Source organism: Cajanus cajan, chromosome 10 (genome assembly GCF_000230855.2).
Source record: "Cajanus cajan strain Asha chromosome 10, NIPB_CcT2T_4, whole genome shotgun sequence".
Lineage (NCBI taxonomy): Eukaryota > Viridiplantae > Streptophyta > Magnoliopsida > Fabales > Fabaceae > Cajanus > Cajanus cajan.
Window position 1 is genome coordinate 35,726,310 of NC_138526.1, and position 18,504 is coordinate 35,744,813.

General features: G+C 29.3%; 2 protein-coding genes across 2 annotated transcripts; one reads left to right on the forward strand and one right to left on the reverse strand.

Moving 5' to 3' along the window:
• Window positions 1–11,382: 11,382 nt before the first annotated feature.
• Window positions 11,383–13,642, forward strand: LOC145952463 (anaphase-promoting complex subunit 11; the record flags this gene model as incomplete). Its single annotated transcript, XM_083064829.1, has 3 exons — window positions 11,383–11,408; window positions 12,008–12,126; window positions 13,387–13,642. Coding segments are annotated over 3 exons (267 nt in total), but the record flags the coding sequence as incomplete, so codon positions are not given.
• A 1,128-nt stretch (window positions 13,643–14,770) lies between these two features.
• Window positions 14,771–18,072, reverse strand: LOC109818242 (protein trichome birefringence-like 42). The gene is made up of 5 exons (XM_020383677.2): window positions 17,777–18,072; window positions 17,214–17,388; window positions 16,936–17,114; window positions 16,584–16,742; window positions 14,771–15,227 (listed from the first exon to the last, which is right to left on the reverse strand). The coding sequence occupies exons 1-5, from the start codon at window positions 18,022–18,024 to the stop codon at window positions 14,960–14,962; spliced, it is 1,029 nt and encodes a 342-aa protein (XP_020239266.1). The 5' UTR covers window positions 18,025–18,072; the 3' UTR covers window positions 14,771–14,959.
• Window positions 18,073–18,504: the final 432 nt, after the last annotated feature.

Genomic DNA, 18,504 nt, shown 5'->3' on the forward strand with positions numbered 1-18,504 from the left:
CTATCCTCAAGGCAATCAAACAAAGATGGTCAACCACACTTAATTTGAAGCAATATTTAAGAATTTTTGGTTCGTGTTATTCCTTCTTCATGGGGAACATTTTTCCTTTGGACTAAATGGAGTAACAACCTTTAATCTTACTCTGTCACTAACTTTACCCCTTTTTAGGTTGTCTATAGTTGTCTTCCTCCATCAATTCCAACTTGTATTTGTGGGTCTTGATTGCAGCATTAGATCCAATCCCTTTTTTATATATAGACACTACTACATATACCACATTTAGCAACATTTATGTGCCAACATGTAACAAAATGTTACTAATTTTTCTTAACTATATATTTTTCTAACATTTTTAACAATAAATGTTACTAAGTAATTTGAATCATACTCTTTCCACTACAAAAAGGTAGGTAATTAATTTGAATTATAGTCTTTACACTACAAAAAGTAGGTAAGTAGTAGGGATTTTTTTTTACGGTTTCTCGAACCACAAAATATTATAATTTTGGTTTATTTTAACTGCTAGAAAAAAGTTACATTTTTGGCGTTTTAAAACTATCGAAACCTTTAAATACCTGTATGTCACATGTGGCCACCTTAATTAAAAAATATATTTTTGTTATTTTTAAAAGAATAAAAATAAAAAACTTGTTCTTATTCTTAGGGCACTCACGGTTCTCTTTCTCTCAAACTTTTTTCAAAATTCTTCTTCTCGAATTAAATTCGATTGAGCTTGGATATATCATCAATAAAGAGAGGCAGATTCGACGATTTCAGAACGAGGAAGTCACGCATTTAAGTTTGGACGAATTCGAAGGCCAACGTCCAACAATCGCGATAATTTAGCGTTTGGATGCCTCTACAGGTATTTTGGATGAAATTGAATTAACTACTCTGATGTGAACATTGTTTTTTTTGTTACAAAACTTTGAAGCTTCCGCTCGAATGTCGTGTTAGGTTTAGTTGTGGCTTATGCAGTAATGCTTGCTTCGTTTGGTGTGCTTTTTTGTGATACATGCTTTATAGCTAGTTGGATTGGATCGTCTATTGATCTTGAGGTGAGAGTGATTGCGTGTGGTTTCTTCAGCTTGTGTTGCTGTTTTAATGGTTTTTAAACTCTACATTTGTGTAGTTGTTGGTGACGAAGTGGTGTTTCCTGCAACGAAATCGAAGGATCAGCAGACAATGGATTTTCTTCGAGTTTTGAAGTATTCTACTGGAGGAGTTCTTGAAGTAATTTGTCTTTTTTTCATTTATTCGGGATATGTTTGGGTTTGGGTTTGGGTTTCAGCTCATGATCCCCCACTCCCCTTACAAATTAAATGCACTGAGTAGTTAAAGATTCCTCTTTAGCTTTTGTTTATTGCCACGTGTTTTTTTTTTTATGGAATTTCTTCTCCCTCCTGTTTAGTGTTTCCAACTTTGTTAAACTTTTGTGCTTGCGGCCTGCAAAACTATACAAGCTAGAGCATCTCTCAAAAGTGGAAGTTGTAACAAATGATCCCAGTGGATGTACATTTACTCTGGTAAAGTTCCATTATGGAAGAGATCTCTATGTTTTGGTTCTAGATATGTTGTTCTTAGTGCATGTTTGTTTTATTCGATTCCCGAATTTCAAAACACGTTGAACAAAACTTCTCTCTCACAATGCTTTGGCGTTGAATGGAACGTGACAATAATACAAACACACCCTTAGTTTCTAGCACATTAGCAATATGAAAAGCAACCAACCATTCCTTGCTTTTGAGTTTTTTGTTTTTGTTTTTGTTTTTTTTTTGTCTTCTCAGTCATTTGCTTGTTAGGCTGATGCATGTGTATCTTCCAGGGATTTGATAACCTTAGAAGCCAGAGTGTGGCTCCTCCTCAATGGACAATGCGCAATATTGATGACAGAGACAAAATTGAAAGTCAATGTTGAAAAGGAACTGGTCTCACAGGCAGAGGAAGAGGACATGGAGGCTCTTTTTGGGAACGTAGTTGCTATTCTTTATTTTAAATGGTGCTGAGGTTATATATTTATGATGAGTCAGAATGTACTTGAAGTAATGACCTATGTTTTGGTAAATTGCGGGATTGAGTTCTTTAAATCATAGGGTCAAACAGAGTCTCTCCTCAACATTGCTGGCCACATTTTATGATACACATTGATACAGGGAATGCATAAATTATTAGAAAGTATTGTACATAATGATTGTAACATATTTTCAAAGCTCAAATGAAAACAATTATGTTGGTTAGATACATGTATAATTCACTTCTGCTTAATCATATCTTACTTCACTATGTCTTGAACAAATAAATGGTTTTTTGTTTTTTTGGATCGTCAGTTATGTTATGTCATGAGTATTGGTGAAGCAGAGGAATTTTCTGAAAGGTTGAAGAGAGAGCTCCAGGATCTAGAAGCAGCAAATGTGCATTCTATTTTAGAAAGTGAACTTTTGATGGATGAGGTATTTCTGTTCTCCAAGCTGACCTTTTGTTGGAAGTTGTGGTTACCCTTGGTTTGCCTCAATTGCAACCTCTCCAAGTTGCCTTAATTGCAACCTCGAGAGATGTGTTTAGTCCCACATTGATGGATGAGAAATTATTGTGCTTTAAAGATATTAGCTACCTCTTGATCTGTTATGTAAATACAAGTGTATATATGGAATCTCTTTGGTTTGTCCTATGGCCTCCATCAGGGGTTTCGATGGAGAAAGGGATGGAAGAGCTTTATTGTACTACTAAACTTCATGTTCTCTCTTGCCCTCCCCTGCCCTATCTCTTAATTAGTCACGGAGTATAGTTTATCCTCCTCCCATTATACTTACTGTCTTCTCTTTCATAAGATTTCATATTTTCTCTAAAAATAATACATATCTAAAACAGGTTTCTTTTCCCTTTTAAAATTATTGGAGATATACTATAATGTCATTTATGTGCTTTCACCTTATAGCTTATGTTTTTGGGATGTTTGATTCATGACATGGTATCAAGGTCGCTTGAGACCAAATGCTCTAGTGTTCTATCCTTGTCATCCCATTCTTCTAATAAAGTGTTTTCCTTCATCTAGTAGCTTAAACTTTTGGGACAGTTAGTTCATGCCAAATATCTTCCGAGTTGTTCATTCCAAATAGCTTCCTTGAGTTTAAAATGATATTAATCTAAATAAGGATTTTACCTTTAAAAAGCTGGGTTATGGTCACAACTATTTCTACAAAGTGACCATTTTTGTGGTGCCATGGAGGTTGCTTTCTGTTGTATGAGATTTCAATTTTGTTTACTTTTCTAGATTAACTAGGTGATATAATTTCAGATGTAGGAGTTCTTAAAACAACGATCTCTTACTTTATTTTGTCTCATCAACTTTTCTTATGTTCAGATAGAAACTCGCAATAATAACCTGGAAATGCAATCGGTAAATAACAAATCTCTCATTGAGGAGCTTGATAAGCTTCTTGAGCGATTGTGTGTGCCTTCTGAAGTATGCCTTGTATCCTAGTTTAAGCTAGATGAACTTCCTAGCTAGCTTGTGTTTATTTTAATGATGTTTTGTTGGGTGTAGTATGCAGCAAGTTTGACAGGAGGTTCATTTGATGACAGGAGGTTCATTTTATCCTAGGTTGTGAAAATTATAAAAGAATGTAAACAAGGGTCACTCGGTAATTTGATAAAACTATCTATATATGTGTTAAGATATCCTTGTACCTCTTTTAATATACCTTTATTTGCTGATAAAAAATTAGTGAAATATGATTTATGTTTTTCTTATTCATTAGATGAGTTGAACAATGAATTATCTTTTATAATTTTATTTTATTTATGCATTTATTTCACTTATTTAAAGGCTTGCAGTTATTGTTCTTCATTTTCTCCTTGATTACAAAGTAAATTATTTATTCTTTAGTCACAAAATATAAAATTGATTTATTTTACTTTTTTCTTATCTTGCTTAATTTAGAAATTCATTCAAATTGTGGAAAATCTAGCTGAAGTTGAGAAGTTAGTCAAAAGGTGAATTCACCTCACTTGCTTAAGTCTTTAAATTTTTTATTTATATTTTTTTTGTCTGATTTTTTTATATATTATGGTTTAGGGTTTAGGGTTTAGGGTTTAGGGTTTAGGGTTTAGGGTTTAGGGTTTATGGTTTAGGGTTTAGGGTTTATGGTTTATGGTTTATGGTTTATGGTTTAGGGTTTAGGGTTTAGGGTTTAGGGTTTAGGGTTTAGGGTTTAGGGTTCATATGTTGTTATTTTTATACAACACATCAAATGAAGAAAAGGCTAAAAAACTGTCGTTGAAAAAGATCTTAATATGCTTGAGTGTCTGCTCAATATGTCTTTTCCCTTTTTCTCGTAATCTTCTTTCTCTAAAGTATTTTTCTATTTTTTTTTATTGTTTTATTTAGTAATAAGTTTTATTACAGGAAAAAATTTAAAAACCTTTACAATGAAGAAAATCTTGATTAAGAAAATGTTGAAAGGGTAAGTGAAAGTTATTAAATTGATATAATTACTTTTAATTTTATTTAGCTGTAAACCAATTAATATTTATTTTGAAAAATATAGGTTAATAAAATGGCTGTTAAAACATGGAAGTCCATGACTAATGAGGTAAGTCTAAGCCTTATTTTTCTATGAACAAGTCATAGCAAATGCAGAATATTAACTTTATTTACCAATTCTAATTTCTAAGGAATGAGTTAAGAGTTTAGGACAATATTTAATAGCCATTTTTTTATACTTGTTCTTAATTTTTTATACCTTTATTTTGTTTATGTTGCAGGTTTTAGAGTGAATATGGTGGTGGTGGTGGTTGTGGCAATTTAGATTGTGTATATTGAAGACATCTTACTATTTGATATGGAAGTTATATAACTCAAAATGAGAATTCACAGAAAAATGTAATAACTTTGATGATTTTGGTTTTATCTTTGACAAAGAACAAATTAGTGTTGCCTTTTGAATGATACCATGATGGACAAAAAGGATTTAAATAAGAAGTTTATATTTATTTTAATTCATTAAATGCATAACTTCATGCTTTCAAGTGTTATAATATAGTAAGTTTTCAATTCATTATTTGAAGTTAATAAGGAAACAATGGATTCAAAGTTATTATAATTTAGATGTTTAAAATAAATTTGTAACATTTGATAAATGTGGCAAAAGGTGTCAATTAGCAACATTTATAAAATGTTACAAGTGATATGCTAAAATGTTACAAAAGATGTCAATTTGTAACATTTATAAAATGTTACAATTGGTATGTTAAAATGTTGCTAAAACCTTTTAGCAACATGAGCTTTATACTACATTTGTAAAAGTGTTGCTAATTATGATTGGTAACATTTTTCTTAATTTGGTAACATTTTTTAAATGTTGTTAAATGTGAAAGATGTTGTAGTGAGAATTGAGATTTTGGCTTTGCTAAAATAGAAAGTCATCAAGGCAAAAGAATCTATGAAGGCTATTATTGACAAAAGGTAATTACATGTTGAAATTTCTCCCAACACTTTGATCTTACAAGCAACTATCTATGACTGATAAGAAATACACCAAGCTTTTTAGGCACTTCTATAAGCTTTTTCAGATTCTTGAATGTGTTTAGGTTGTTCTGGCAAGGGAGGGAGAAGTTGATAACTATGACAACCAACACAATATACAAAAGGAAGCCCAATTCAATAATATTAATCAACAAAAGGTAATTGAAAAGCCCAATTATAGTTTAAGAAAACCAACCTATTTGGATAATTATTGTGTAAGCCAATGAATATTGTGTAGGTGTAATCGTGTGTTGTTTGTGACTACAAACTTGTAAATGTAGGAAATCTTTAGAATGCAATTACAAGCTTATATATTATGTTTTGTAATTCAACGAGGTAATGATAGAGAATTAACACTTCCTTAATTTTGTTATTCTTTTCCCCCTTTTGTATTACTCTTTCCAAGTGTAATGTGTGCGATTAACATATAACATATATTTATATATTTAATAGGTAAATCTATGCACACAATTTCTTCTTAGATTAAGTTAGTATCTTTTTGTAAACTTAATTAATAAAATATTATATACATTCAATTTTTATAAAAACATAAGCGTAATTTATCCCGTAAAAAATAATTTTGAAGTCCTAATCCCAAATTCTTTCAACTTATAATTTCTTTAACTTTAGCTAACAATTTTTTCATTAAATTTCTCTAAAGTTATTAGTTTTATATCATAGTTCCGTTAGTTACTTTAACATATAAGCATCTAATGAAATCCTAAATCCAATTTTTTTTCATTACTCATTCACACACTTTTGAGTTTTCAGCACACAAATTGTCTAAGGATCACATTTGTCCCAATCTCTAATTTAATTAACAACAAATTAGTCAAGGTTCAAACTTATTAATTAAATAAAATTAAATAACAAAAATTTAACAATTCATAATAATATTTATAGGTCTGTATGTAGGGTATGATAAACACATGCTCCAAATAATAGTCTAAAGGTAATTAATTTAATCAAATTTTATAAGTTTACATATAGCAAATTACATGCATAAAACATTTTATGGATACTTCAAATAACATATATTACATCATATAAATTCAGATATCCAAAATTCAACTCTTAAGTATTATTTTTTGAATTAAATATCTTTGTTGGATTATATTTGTAAAACAAGGATTGATAATTTTTTTAAAATAATAAACCTTCTTTAATTTTTTACAAACATCATATCTAACATTATTTTGTACACATAATTTTCTCACAATTTATGAAAAATAACAAATATCATTTTTAAAATTATTTATCATAGTTGATAGAAAACAGGGCTTACATCATAAATTTATAAATTAATACCAAATAAATTTATAATATTCTAAGAAAATTGTTAGGGATTACAAATATACGTTTCCACACATCATATATTTTTCCTAGAATCTATCTTACTCAAACTAATTTTCATCTAATAAAAACATAACAGGACGGATTTCTAAAACTCCAATAAAAAATCAAAATTAAATACTTCCAAGACTTACAAATTCATAAATATATATATATATATATATATATATATATATATATTTATTATGAGACATCATCAATAACATGTAATTTTTTTTTATTGATATAATTTTCACTAATATCTTATTTAAGTAGTTTAATCAAATAAAAATAACACTAGGAAAAATTCAAGAAAAAAAGATAAATATACCCATTAAAAATAGTAAGCATGCTCAAACATTTTTGAATTTTTTTAATGATTCTAGATGCATGATTACATATGTATTTGGTCTCACTTCATCGAGAAGAAGCCATGAAAATTATATTACACTAACAATACAATGAGAATAACTTCTTAATCACTTAAGACAAATAAGAGATAAAAGAGAATTCTTTCATACCTCTTAGAGAAAGGATCAAAGTTTTCCAAAAATACTACAAAAGTTGTATCCACTTGGAGCCCTCAAGCTCCTCACCAACATATTTGAGATAGAACAATAATGGAGGCCTCTAGGTGGTTTAATATTTAGAGAGAAGTTTGAGGATTTTGAGGGAGATGAGGAAATGAGAGTTTCTCTATCTTGGGGTGGTGGCTTAGGGTGGATAAGCTTCATTTTCTTTTTATACATAGGGCAACACACTTAATTAGATTTCTTATTAATTAAGGTTAGGTTTAGTTTAGTTTAGGCACTAATTCTAGTTAAACTTAACTTTAAAATTAATCTTTAATGAGTCAAATCTATGATTATTTTAATTAAATCTTTAATTAACTTAATTTAAATATTAATTAAGCTTCATAAATATTAATCACATCCTAGGTACTCTTAATCTACTTTTAAGCTTACTTAATAAAGTTCTTTAAATTTACTAATATGTCATTAATGAGTTGACTAAATCTCTTGTTTTAAGGTTGACTTTCTACTCTAACTTTGACAATTGTTTTTAGGCTACTAAACAAATCAAATTAGAAATAGTCCAAGTTTCTTTTCATAATTATGTTAATCTTTATTTATACTATAACACCCAATTTATATAATATCAAGCATAATATTAAATATATACTTCTTATACATTTTTAACACAACTATATCACTAATAATATTTTACATAAAGACAAAGAAGATTTTGTGAACTTATATACATATAGTTAGCTCATTTTTACATTACATACCATTATAAAAATATTTATAATGCATACCTGTTTACATACTATACATTTTCTACATTTACTATAATATTTACATTGGTGGTGAAAATAAATTTACAATTAGATTAGCATGATTGACGAGTGGTAAAAAGAAAGTTACTATAATAGGTCCATCTATAATAGTGGAGATTTCTTGGTTGGGAAAGAAAATAAATGAAGACAATCCTATGCCTTGAAATGTGACTGAGTTGGAAACGACATCCACACTCCAATTTTCCCTAGGGAAGACTGTAGAAATAACAATTGTAAAGGGACCTGGGAATGCGGGTAGATCCATCTATTTTGTAATATATTTAATTTTAAACAAAGAAAAGTAAGGAGTGAGAATAATTATCAAATAAATACAAATAATTCAATAGAATGTACATAATTATTTATAATTAAAATTAAATATATAATTATATATACAGGTATATATTTTAGATTTTCATTGTTATAATAAAATTTGAATTATTTTAGTAGTGACTAGTCAGGATAAATGAGCATAATAATATCAACCAACATAAGGATATTTCACCTTAAGTCCTTACTCATTTAAATTTCCAAGGTTAAACCTCCAACTACAAATTAATTCAAACTTTATTTCTTATGGCCATAGAATAACATTTATCTTTATAATGTATGAAGAAATAACAACAAGATGAGCTTAGGATATTTTGACAAAACTATATTATAGTTAATATTAATATAAAAAATAATTAAGCTAAATAAGTTTGAGTATTTTTAATTATTTAAAATTTAATATAATATAGTTTACATAAATGAAATGTATTAAAGAATATTAATAAAGTAAATGACAATGATAATCATCATAAAATAATTAAATAACATAAACTAACAACATCTTATTAATTATTTAGAGTAAAAAGTATCATAGATATTTAAGCAAGTAAAGAAAGTTAGGAACACCTCACTAAGTAAATACACATAAATATAACATAAAATAAATAAACATAATAGCATATAAAATTTAAATAGATAAAAGTCTCCCCTCTTATCTTAATAGAAAAGTAGAATTGCTTTAAAGATAATCTAAAATTGGTTACAAGAATTTTTTCTCACTTTCCTTCTTCTTACTCTTTCTTTCTCTTCCTTCTCAATTCTTTCTTCATTTCTATTCCTTCTCAATTCTTTCTTCAGGTTCTCTCCCTCTCTCTTTTTCTCCCCATTTGGTCCCCTCCCCCCTTTGTCTATTTATAAGGGTCCTTAATTAAAGCATAAGCTTTCGTACATGCAGTAGATAAAATCTGCTGCAGATTTTTTTTTCTAACAATAAAGATATATAAAAAATTAAAATAATTTCATTAAACACTTAAAATGTAACAATTTATATATATATATATATATACTTTATAATAATAATATAATTAAAGTATTATTCTAAAAAATATTATAAATAGGGTTTTTCTTAAAAAAAATAATTATAATGTAATTGAATATTATATATTTTCATTTTAGTTTACTAAAAATATAAAAATTTTAAAGCAAATAAAAACATTATATTTAATCTGTACTTATTTTAGAAATATTATAACTAAAAATTTTGACTATCACTTTAAGAATAACATAATGATAATAAAATTTATAATATTATATCAAAGTTTCAGAATATTACATATACTAATTAGTTTGACTAAGTGCTTAATTTAATTAGTTAACCTCTTTATATTAATCTAGTGTTTGATTTGATTTAATTAGCTAAATCACATATTAATTAATTATAAGACTTCACAACAAATTAATTTATCACTTATATGTCTTGATTTAGGTCTCTACTAAATGTTAAGTCTTAAATAATTTCTACATAACTTCTAAGACTCTTCATTAATGTACACTTGTTCAACTAATTAGTATTAACTTAATCAACAATTGAACATCCTATTTATTTCAGTCTAGGTTCTTTTTATTCAATTTCTTTGTATATAGACCCATTAAGGAGTTGATTTATATTTAATTAACTATTATTTATTATATTTTAATTAGTAAAATATTAGGATGTTTGACAAGACTTCCTTAATTTTGTTATTCTCCTATCCTTTTTTGTAATACTCTTTCCAAGTGTAGCGTGTGCAACTAACATATAACATATATTTATATATTTGATAGCTATATTTAATTTAGTATGAAGTTCTAGTCTAATATATATTTGTTATCCTTCTTAGATTAACCTAGAATCTTTTAAAAAAAACTTATTTAATAAAATATTAAATACATTTAATTTTTCATAAAAATATAAGCATAATTTATTCAATAAAAAATAATTTAATGATTGAATTATTTAAATTTAATAAATTAAGAAATTAAATAAAAATAATTTTATTAACAATTACTCCTAAAACTTTATTTTTATTTATTTATCTCAAGTATTTAACACTGGATTGAAGTGAAGAGGAATAATATAAACAATAAAATTTTCTTTTTGAATATTTAATTTTGTATATTTAGAGAATTCATACTTAAAATAATTAGTTATGTTAGAATAATCTTATATTGATTCATACATTTAATTATAAAATTACTCTTAAATTAATTTGGTAGTATAGTTGATAAAGTTATATTTGAATTCAGAGTTGTTAAAATTTCGAAATAGTTATGATAATTGTGTCAAAAAAAAATCTTATGGAGTTAATTATACACATGGGTTGATAAAACATTCCAATGAAAGTTTTGTATAACATGAATCTTGTAAAAAGTTACGAGTAAAGAGCATTGTCATATTAGTCTTTAGATAAAAGGAAAATTGAAAAAAAATTCTGGAATTGTAATTTCATTTATAATAATCTAACACATATAACTTAAATGATAATATTATTTAGAAACAAAATAATAATAAATAAATAAATTTAAAAACTTTGATGAAACATATTAGAGTTTTAGAGACTTTTTTTTTATTTTTACATTTTTTAAGATTTAAGAACTGAACTAACAAATTCAGAGACTAAAATAACTATTTATTCAAAGTTATTTAAGATGGACAATTTATATGATCAATAATTTGATATTTATTAGCTATACTTCAATATTGTATCTTAGTCCCTATGAAAATATTGCATATTAGTCCCTATAAAAATATAAATTTGGTTGATTTGCAGATTGGTTTCCAAGATGCATCATATTCATAGATTCACCCCCTTCCCCATTTCAAATCTTCAGCTCCAATTCGCTTTTACACAAACCCTACCCTCATTTTCTATTCTGAATCGGAGATGAAAGTGAAGATCTTGCGTATCCTTATCAAAATTAAATTTTTCTTCATTTCCTCTTTTACCTCTTTTCATAGATGTCTGTGTCTTTGCTTTGGTGTTGTGTGTTTTTTCAAATTTTCATCGCAGAAAACAGATTAAAAAAAATGAAAATTGATGTTTTTTCTTGACATAGATCTCTGTCTGGATATCCTCTGATCTTCTAAACAGAGTAAGTTCTCTTTTTTAACTTCAACGTAACTTTTATGCAGTGATGGATTTGTTTTGCTTAGCTTATGTTTCAAATAATTCATAGGCTGAAACTTTCTCGTATGCTTATATTACCATGTTTTTTAATTAAGGTTAGAGAAGATGACAAATAATTAGGGAATGAAAATAATTTTGACAAAAGTTGGTAGAAAGTGTTTGTTATATGGAAGGACTAACAAAAGTTGTATTGCTGGTGTCAAATTGAGTTGCATTGCACTTTCAATTGCTCCAAGTTTCTATTGTACATGGAGAATTTAACCCAATTTGTATTGCCAATTTTCAGTCTCCTCACTTTTTTTTATGTATTCATTTGTCACTAAGTCAAGCACGTTACATCCTAATTTTATTTTTCTTCCTTTATGTTAAATATAGATGGCATGCTGTTTCTTCGTGGACTTGGGATGCACAGGATGAAACATGTGGGATTTGTAGGATGGCCTTTGATGGATGTTGTCCTGACTGTAAGCTTCCTGGGGATGACTGCCCGCTGAGTAAGCCACTGACGATATTATGAGTCTGTTTGGTTACAAGTTAAGAAAAACTTTTGTAAACTTTTCTATCAGAGAAAACTCTTAATTTTTGATAAAGAAACTCTTTTAAATTTGTATCCAAACAGATTCTATATACTACTTTAACCAGCTTGTCTTAGATTTCTTGATTAGTCATTGTGTTTTAAGAGTTCTATGCTACTGAAGCAGTGTAAACTCAACCGCACAGTGTGAAAATGTTTGTGATTTCGTTTGTTCTCCTATTTGTTTCTATGAATTTAAATGAATTTGTGTGGTCAGTTGGGTTATTGTGGGGTCTTAAGGAAGCCTCAGAAAGCAGTTTAGTAGTTAATACTTAATATCACAACATGGGCATTATTCAACTATCAATCAACATGGTGTTAATGAAGTTTCCAAGCTTTGTTCATAAGTTTGAAGGTTTCTGAAAAAGGATTCCTTTAATTGCTTTTTGGGATCTCTCCATATAGAACATTGAATCACTCTGGCCCCTCTTTTTGTTTTTTTTTTCCTAAGTTTTCTTATTACCTCTATATTACATTTTGCAGTTCCACATTTATAATGATAATATATAGAAGTTCTGTAGTACCCCTGATTTGAATGTGTTGAATTGCTGCAAAGATACTGTTATTGCTGACATATATGGTGACTTGTTCTAAACCTTAAAAAATGCTACCTATGTATTTTGTATTTGTAACACTTTTTCTAACACACTTTACTATTAGGTAATATTCATGAGTTTCGCTTGTTAGTTAATGGGATTCACACAAATTTTCACTCAATGGTAGAGATTTTGTATGAGTGTTAGTGTGTTGCTATTGCTAGTATTTCTGGTTTATGCCCTAGGAGAGTCTCACAGGATTTTGATTTTTTTTTAAGAAAGCAGTAAGATGTCATTATTTAATTGGTTGGAATTTATTAGAAATTTTTGTGGTTCAACATCCTATTAATGAGTCTCTCTCTTGACTTAGTATGTGTTTGGAACCAAATCCAGAATGTAGATCATCATTGTCTCTCCACATTTAACAGAAGCAACAAATAGTGGCTTCTCCATCAATTGATGTGATTTTTGCTTGGATGTGGATTCCAGACGTGCATCCAAACATGCCCTTAGTAGCAAGAGAGTGTGTCACTAACATTTCTGTTATTTTGTTATGGAAACAAGATTTTGCTTATCAAATTGCAGGATTCTGTAAATCTTTATACCAGAAATGAGAATATAACTTATTCTTATACTTGTTGCAGTTTGGGGTGCATGCAATCACGCATTTCATTTGCACTGTATCCTCAAATGGGTGAACTCTCAGACATCACAAGCGCATTGTCCCATGTGCCGTCGTGAATGGCAGTTTAAAGGAGACACATGAGAGTTTTTTTTTTTTTTTTTTTTGTTATTCTTTAAAAGGGTAAGCACTGACCATTGTAAATCGGTCTAGTAAATTAATATGGAGACACTTCTGCAGTTTTTCCATGCGTATAACATGTATTTGGCTTCTTATTAGCTAATGAGTACTTCAGTGTATTTTATCCTTTCTGGTAAGGAGGTGATCAAATTCAAAGTTTCTGGAAATGCAATTTTATTTTTGTCATATCGATGACGCCCTTGGATAAGATTCCCAATTGCACAAGGGTTGAAGAAGGAACTTTTGGGTTCAATCTTGGACTTAATTTTTGGAATGTAGGTAAAGAAATTAGATGCTAGAAATGGAGGGAAGGAAACGGTAAAGGAATGGAGGAAGAATCACTCTTCCAAGGAAGGCTTCACACAAAGAATTGTGGATGATCCTTTGATATGCCCAAATTCTTGAATCACTCAAGAACAATTGGAGAATCACTCTCACTTAGTTTTTTTGATTAAAACTCAAATTCTTGTCTTTTTTTTATTCATCTCAATGGGCAGCTTATATAGCTTACAACCAACACCTTTCACTTACATTAGTGGGCAATTAATGGACTCCACTAAGCCTATCAATTATGACCACTAATAACAAAACATTAAAAAAAATCACTTTAGTGGGCAATTGTTGAACTCCACTAAGCCTAACAATTATGACCACTAATGACAAAACATTAAAAACACATGCTAAATTCGTCCACCCTTTAGTATGCCTTATGGCTGATTTATCTCAAAGGTTTTGGACCTTATTTAACTAAAAACAACTTGCCTAATAACTAGCCCAATAAGTGGTGCAGCCCAAACAAGAGTTGACAGCCACTTTAACAAGAGTTTTAGGCTTTTATTTACTAATTACAAGTACTAAAAACACCCACTAAGAAAATCCTAGTCATTGGTCCTCCAAGTCCTTTGAGTGCTCCCATTTCACATCACCCTTCCTCTTCTTTTGATACTAGATTTAGTGTAAATTCCATCATAACTGAGGTTAAGGAATTCCAATTCCAATATTTCACATAAAGGTGCAAATTGGGGAACGGATCATAGCAATGATCTTATTATACGAGATTCTAGTCTTTCAATAAATTTTGTTAATGTAATATTTCTATCATAAAGTGAACCACTATTCTAGTGAAAATTGAGATAGTAGCACAAGATCTTAAGTTTGTTGTAAAAACAAAATTAAAAAAAATAAACTGCGAAATTATTAGATACATTCCCATGCCATTCTTGCAATACTGCTAAAGTAATATTTGCATTTTAGGGGCTGTAAAGTAACATTAATACATCTACATTTTCTTATTGGTTTGAGAAAATGAATATTTTCAATGTTATTAGAAGCTCATACTCAAATTTATGGGAGCCCTATATCCTCAAGGGCAATAAATAATAATAAGGGTAACATAAATTAATAGGATGAAGATGCTAATTTCCAAGCAGAAGAGCATACAATATTTCATTCCATGCATCAGGAACACCAGCCAGACACCAATGACTACAGTCATCAAAAGAAGTGCCTCGTCCTGTGTAGATAGAGGGGTGACCATCCCTCCTCAGTTGTGTGAGCAGAGTTATGTCAAGCAATTGCGCAGGCTTTGTCATGTTACTTAGAACACTCTTCACTATGTCCACACCAGGATATGGTGCCATTGTTCCTTCATCTGGTTTAGTTTTCCTTAGGCACCCCGTTTTGCTGGAATATTGAATTGAAAGAAAAGAGTGAGTCCTTGATAAAAATTTTATAGTAGTTACTAATCACAATAGCATATGGGTATTTGTCTTATTATTTCATACTCATTTAGAGTTTAGTTGGTTAGAACTTAGAAGAATGGCATACCTAATAGCATTTTTCTAGCTCTTAATTTTGATTAGCAGATATTTGGTCATGTTATGCAAGCATTTTTGAAAAAACTGTAAGGCATTTTCTCAAGATATTATTAAAGATCAAATATGTTTATAGTAATTGTATTTTTGTCATTTTCACTTCTAATTTCTGAACAATTTTTTTACTAGTTTTAGTTATTAAGTTTTTGTTCATTTTTACTTTTAGTTCCTGAACTTTTTCTTCTATTTATAATTTTTATTCTTGAAGATAAGAATTTTTGTTCATGGAAGAAAATTCTAGGAACTAAAACTAAAAGAAAATTATTCAAGAATTAAAAACAAAAATGACTAAAATTCATGAATTAAAAACTTGTTTAATCTTTTTATTAAATAAAACTTATAAAGATTTGGACAATTTTCACTTCATAAGCTAATTGTTAGGATTGAGTTAGATCTAACCTAAATTCAAGATGAAAATTTGATATTGGGTCATCCTTAACAGTTTAAAAATATTGGGCATTTAACGGCTTTTCCATGCAATATATAAAAAAAATGTCTTAAAAACTTCGACACCCAACCCAGCCCAAATTCAAGCATAAAAGCCAAATTCAAGAAAAACTTTAAGCATAAAAGTTATAATATAGAAGACGGATGGAATTCACAAATGAAGCTTATGTATTAACCACTACCACTAAAATATTTTGCAGTGAGAAAAAGGATTTGAAAACCAAATTCGTTGTCACGTGAAAGGAAGAGAAAATTAAAAAATAAATAAGGTTAATAGTTTTTTTTTTAATCTCTAACTTTACAACTCAGTTTTTCGTCCCTGTATTTTCTAAACATCCAAACCTTCATTCCTCAATTTAACTGTGTCCCCTTGTTAGACAGATCATCAACTAATTGACAATAACAAAAATTTAGAGACGAAAGTTTTTAGAAAATGCAGAACAAAAAAAGAGGGTTTCGAAAGCCAGACACAAAAACTAATGAATAATTTTACAAAGATAAAAAAAAACTTCATTAACCAAACAAGTACTATAGTTTACCTCCCATTTTGTAACCCACCCACATGTACTACAAAGTTTAATAACATCTAAATATACATGCCTACAGCACCAATAATAAATAAATAAACATGTCATGCACGTGCTCTTATCATGACTTATAATGTGAATTTCAATTGGAGTGTGGATCAAATCACCAACCAGCCATTGATTAAACTTACTCAACATGGGAAGCAGCAATTCCCTGAAACAAGACTCTAGTCTTTGATGTATCAATGTTAGAATCAACCCATTTAGCCCAAGTGCTCAGCCCAATCTTGAAAGCTTCCAAGTGATCCATGTCCTGGATCAATTTCCCACCCACTTCAAAGTAATTCCATCTGTAAAACATTGAAAAAGAAGCCATTAGCCACATGCATAAGAATAATCTATTTAGTAAAAAAATTTGTATTTGATACTAAGTGTTAGTGACAATCAAAATATCACAAGCAAAACTTGTCTCTGATCCAATAAACTAAGTGGGAAACAAATTTTTTTTAAAAAAAAGTAGTTCAAAATGAGAAACTTCCTTACGTTTGAGACTTTCCAGTGTGAGTCCACCAATGGTAACTGTTGAAAATCAAAACATCCACTCCTTTCCACTGGTCCCCAGAGCTAATGCTGTCCAATTTCAAAATCCTCCCTTTTTCTTTGTCATAAACCAAATCCACTAGGAACCCATTTTTCAACCACATGATTGAAGCTCCATATTCCTATAACCCCATGAAAAAAGTTGAACCAAATTATTGTTAAGCCAATCAAACAACACAAGTACAAAGGTTCTTGCTTTGTAAAGTGAAAAAGATCAATACCGGGAATGAGAATACAGAAAGTTCCGGTGTTTGACTTGTTAAGGTGTAGCTTGAGTTTGGGACTGCATTGTGAAGCAAACAAGTAAGTGACTGCCACATGTTGTTACTTATGGAGTCCCCCACAAACATTATCTTCTTTCCTTTGTTGCTCTCCAAAAACTTCCTTCCATCAAACCTGTTAACAAATACAACCGTTGGGGAAAAAAGGGGCACAAAAATTCAAATTTCAACTTCAAGATGCCAGCTTGCAAGTAAAAAAACAAAAACAACAACAACAACAAAAGTTCCAAACAAACGGCAAACAACAACAACAACAACAAAAGTTCCAAACAAACGGCATACTTTCACACGAGATTCTATTATTGGTAAAAAAATTATTCATAAACATTATTTTGTCTTGTCATAGATATTTTTCAAACTACTAAACTAGAGAAAATATTTGTTTTTAGTATTGTAATTAGAATTGAATATGAAATTCTCTCTACATTCAACACATCACAATTTTATGTGAATTGATCCTTCACATAACCAAAGTTGAATTAATGAAAGGAATAACATATTACCTTGGAAGTTCACAAGTTGAGGGCAGCCATCTATACTTAAGGTAGTCCTTATCTGGCCTGGCATTTCTCAAGCAATCAAATCCTTGGCCAATGAAGGGACAGTCCCTTGAGGGATCATAGAGAGGGTGGAGGGAAGGTTCATCAATGACCCATTTCCCTTGAGAAAAATCACACCCTTGGAATGCTGCCACTGTCCATGCAAAAGCTGAGGCCAGTATCAGAGGCCCCAACCAGAGTGTGAACACCATTTCAAATTGCACACACTCTTTCTTTCTCAGACTGTGTTAATAATGTTTGAGCTTGTGGTGTTGCATGTTTATATAATAATATTAAAACAATGTGGGTTGGTCCTGTGGGCGTGTCTAGCTGTAGCTTTATGGAAAATAATATTTGCAGAAATCATTTTTGTATGTAGTTGCTGCATCAAATTAAAGTTACCCACAGCCTTAATTAGATTATGTGATCATTGTGATGTGATTTAAGGGAATTATTTTCCCTAATTGATTACATTGGAATAACTATTATCTATCACATTATTTAATAATTTTGACTAAATGGTTATTTTTTAAAATTTACTGATAGATTGATTTTTTTTTTTTTAAATATATGTATGTTTGTCTCGAAATTCGTTAGTAAAGTTAGTAAACTTACGTTTTTAATAAATTTTTAAAAATACAAATTTAACCGGTGTAACAGTAAAATTATTAATATTAAGAAAAAAAAGTATT